Raw genomic sequence first — 1,391 nt, 5'->3', positions numbered from 1 at the left:
GTGTGTGTGTGTGTGTGTGTGTGTGTGTGTGTGTGTGTGTGTGTGTGTGAATCGTGTGTATTTTTTGTTTGCAAGGTGAAAAAGGAAGAGCCAAAAGTTATGTGGCTGTCAGGTCTTCACATACCAGAGTCCTATTTGACTGCTCTGGTTCAAGCTGCATGCAGGAAAAATGGCTGGCCTCTGGAACTTTCTACGCTTTACACAGAAGTCAGCCACTACCGCAGTGAGGATGAAGTCACTGACAGACCAGAACAAGGTGATGAAATTAATATCATTGTTTGCAGCATTTGGTGAGYTTTTCTAAAGACCAGTCTTTCTGCTTTAGGCTGCTTTGTGTCTGGCATGTATCTGGAGGGAGCAGATTGGGATCTGGAGAARGGCTGCCTGGTGAAGAGTAAACCAAAAGTCCCGGTTGTTGAACTGCCCATTCTCAAAATCATCCCCGTAGAGGCACGCCGCCTTAGACTACAGGTACAGACAACAATCACTGCAGATTTTTCAACTTGAATACATTTCATGGTTTGAATGTTCCTCCCTGACTGCCAAGTATTTTCTTATGTTTTGTACTCCAGAATACATTGAGGACACCGGTYTACACCACATCCGCGCGGAGGAATGCGATGGGTGATGGTTTGATCTTTGAAGCAGACCTGTGTACTACCATACACCACTGCCACTGGGTCCTGCAGGGAGTGTGTTTGTATCTGAACACGGACTAAGTCTACAGGCTTTATCAGCAAGATAATTTCAGCTAGYGGGCATGTTTTAACGTGTTTTCAAATAACTGTGGACCTATTTTGCACAATTTGTTTTTGCATCAGTACAGCAGATGCTGCAAACTGTCGACCACAARCCAGTTTTTTGTTTTATTAATTTTTTTTGTCACAATAACACAGTGTCATTTYATGTTCTGAAAGCTGCTTGATGCCCTGTTCCTTTTGGTTATGAGTAGACCCACAGTATCACTAAATCATAAAAAGTGAAAGGCCCCTCTAAATTCACTGTTGGTGGTTATCAATATTGCACCTGTTCATTGGGTAAAGTTATTATTATTAGTTTTAAACATGCAGTTAATGGTCATTTATTGGCACAATGACATGTTACGTTTTAAAATATTTTTATTTAGAAATTTATTCATTTCATTTGTAACACAAAATAACAAAGAACAAAAAACATGCAATCAAAATAAAATAAATCAAGAATAAACAATATGAAAGTGAAAGGCACCCTTAAAGTCACTGGATATGTTAAACTGTGTCACATTAATTAGCCTTATCTCAGCTGTAGCAGTGAGTTTAAAACAAAATGATAGAACTAGTTTAATGAAGAATATGTCTCTGAAATAATTAAATCAAGTGTTTATTTATGTTTGTAATAGAACGTTTAAGAAC

General features: G+C 38.6%; 1 protein-coding gene across 1 annotated transcript in view; it reads left to right on the top strand.

The window, feature by feature from the left end:
* The window catches only part of dnah10 (dynein axonemal heavy chain 10), a gene marked incomplete at its 3' end in the record, with an annotated part of 22,244 nt that extends 21,216 nt beyond the window's left edge, over positions 1–1,028 (top strand). Inside the window, 3 exon segments of the mRNA XM_014027371.1 lie at positions 76–256; positions 326–471; positions 573–1,028. Of these exon segments, the coding sequence (XP_013882825.1) occupies positions 76–256; positions 326–471; positions 573–719 (474 nt within the window).
* Positions 1,029–1,391: the final 363 nt, after the last annotated feature.

This window comes from Austrofundulus limnaeus, unplaced genomic scaffold (assembly GCF_001266775.1).
Source record: "Austrofundulus limnaeus strain Quisiro unplaced genomic scaffold, Austrofundulus_limnaeus-1.0 Scaffold5, whole genome shotgun sequence".
NCBI classification, from domain to species: Eukaryota; Metazoa; Chordata; class Actinopteri; order Cyprinodontiformes; family Rivulidae; genus Austrofundulus; species Austrofundulus limnaeus.
This window is presented reverse-complemented; position numbering and strand designations above follow the sequence as displayed.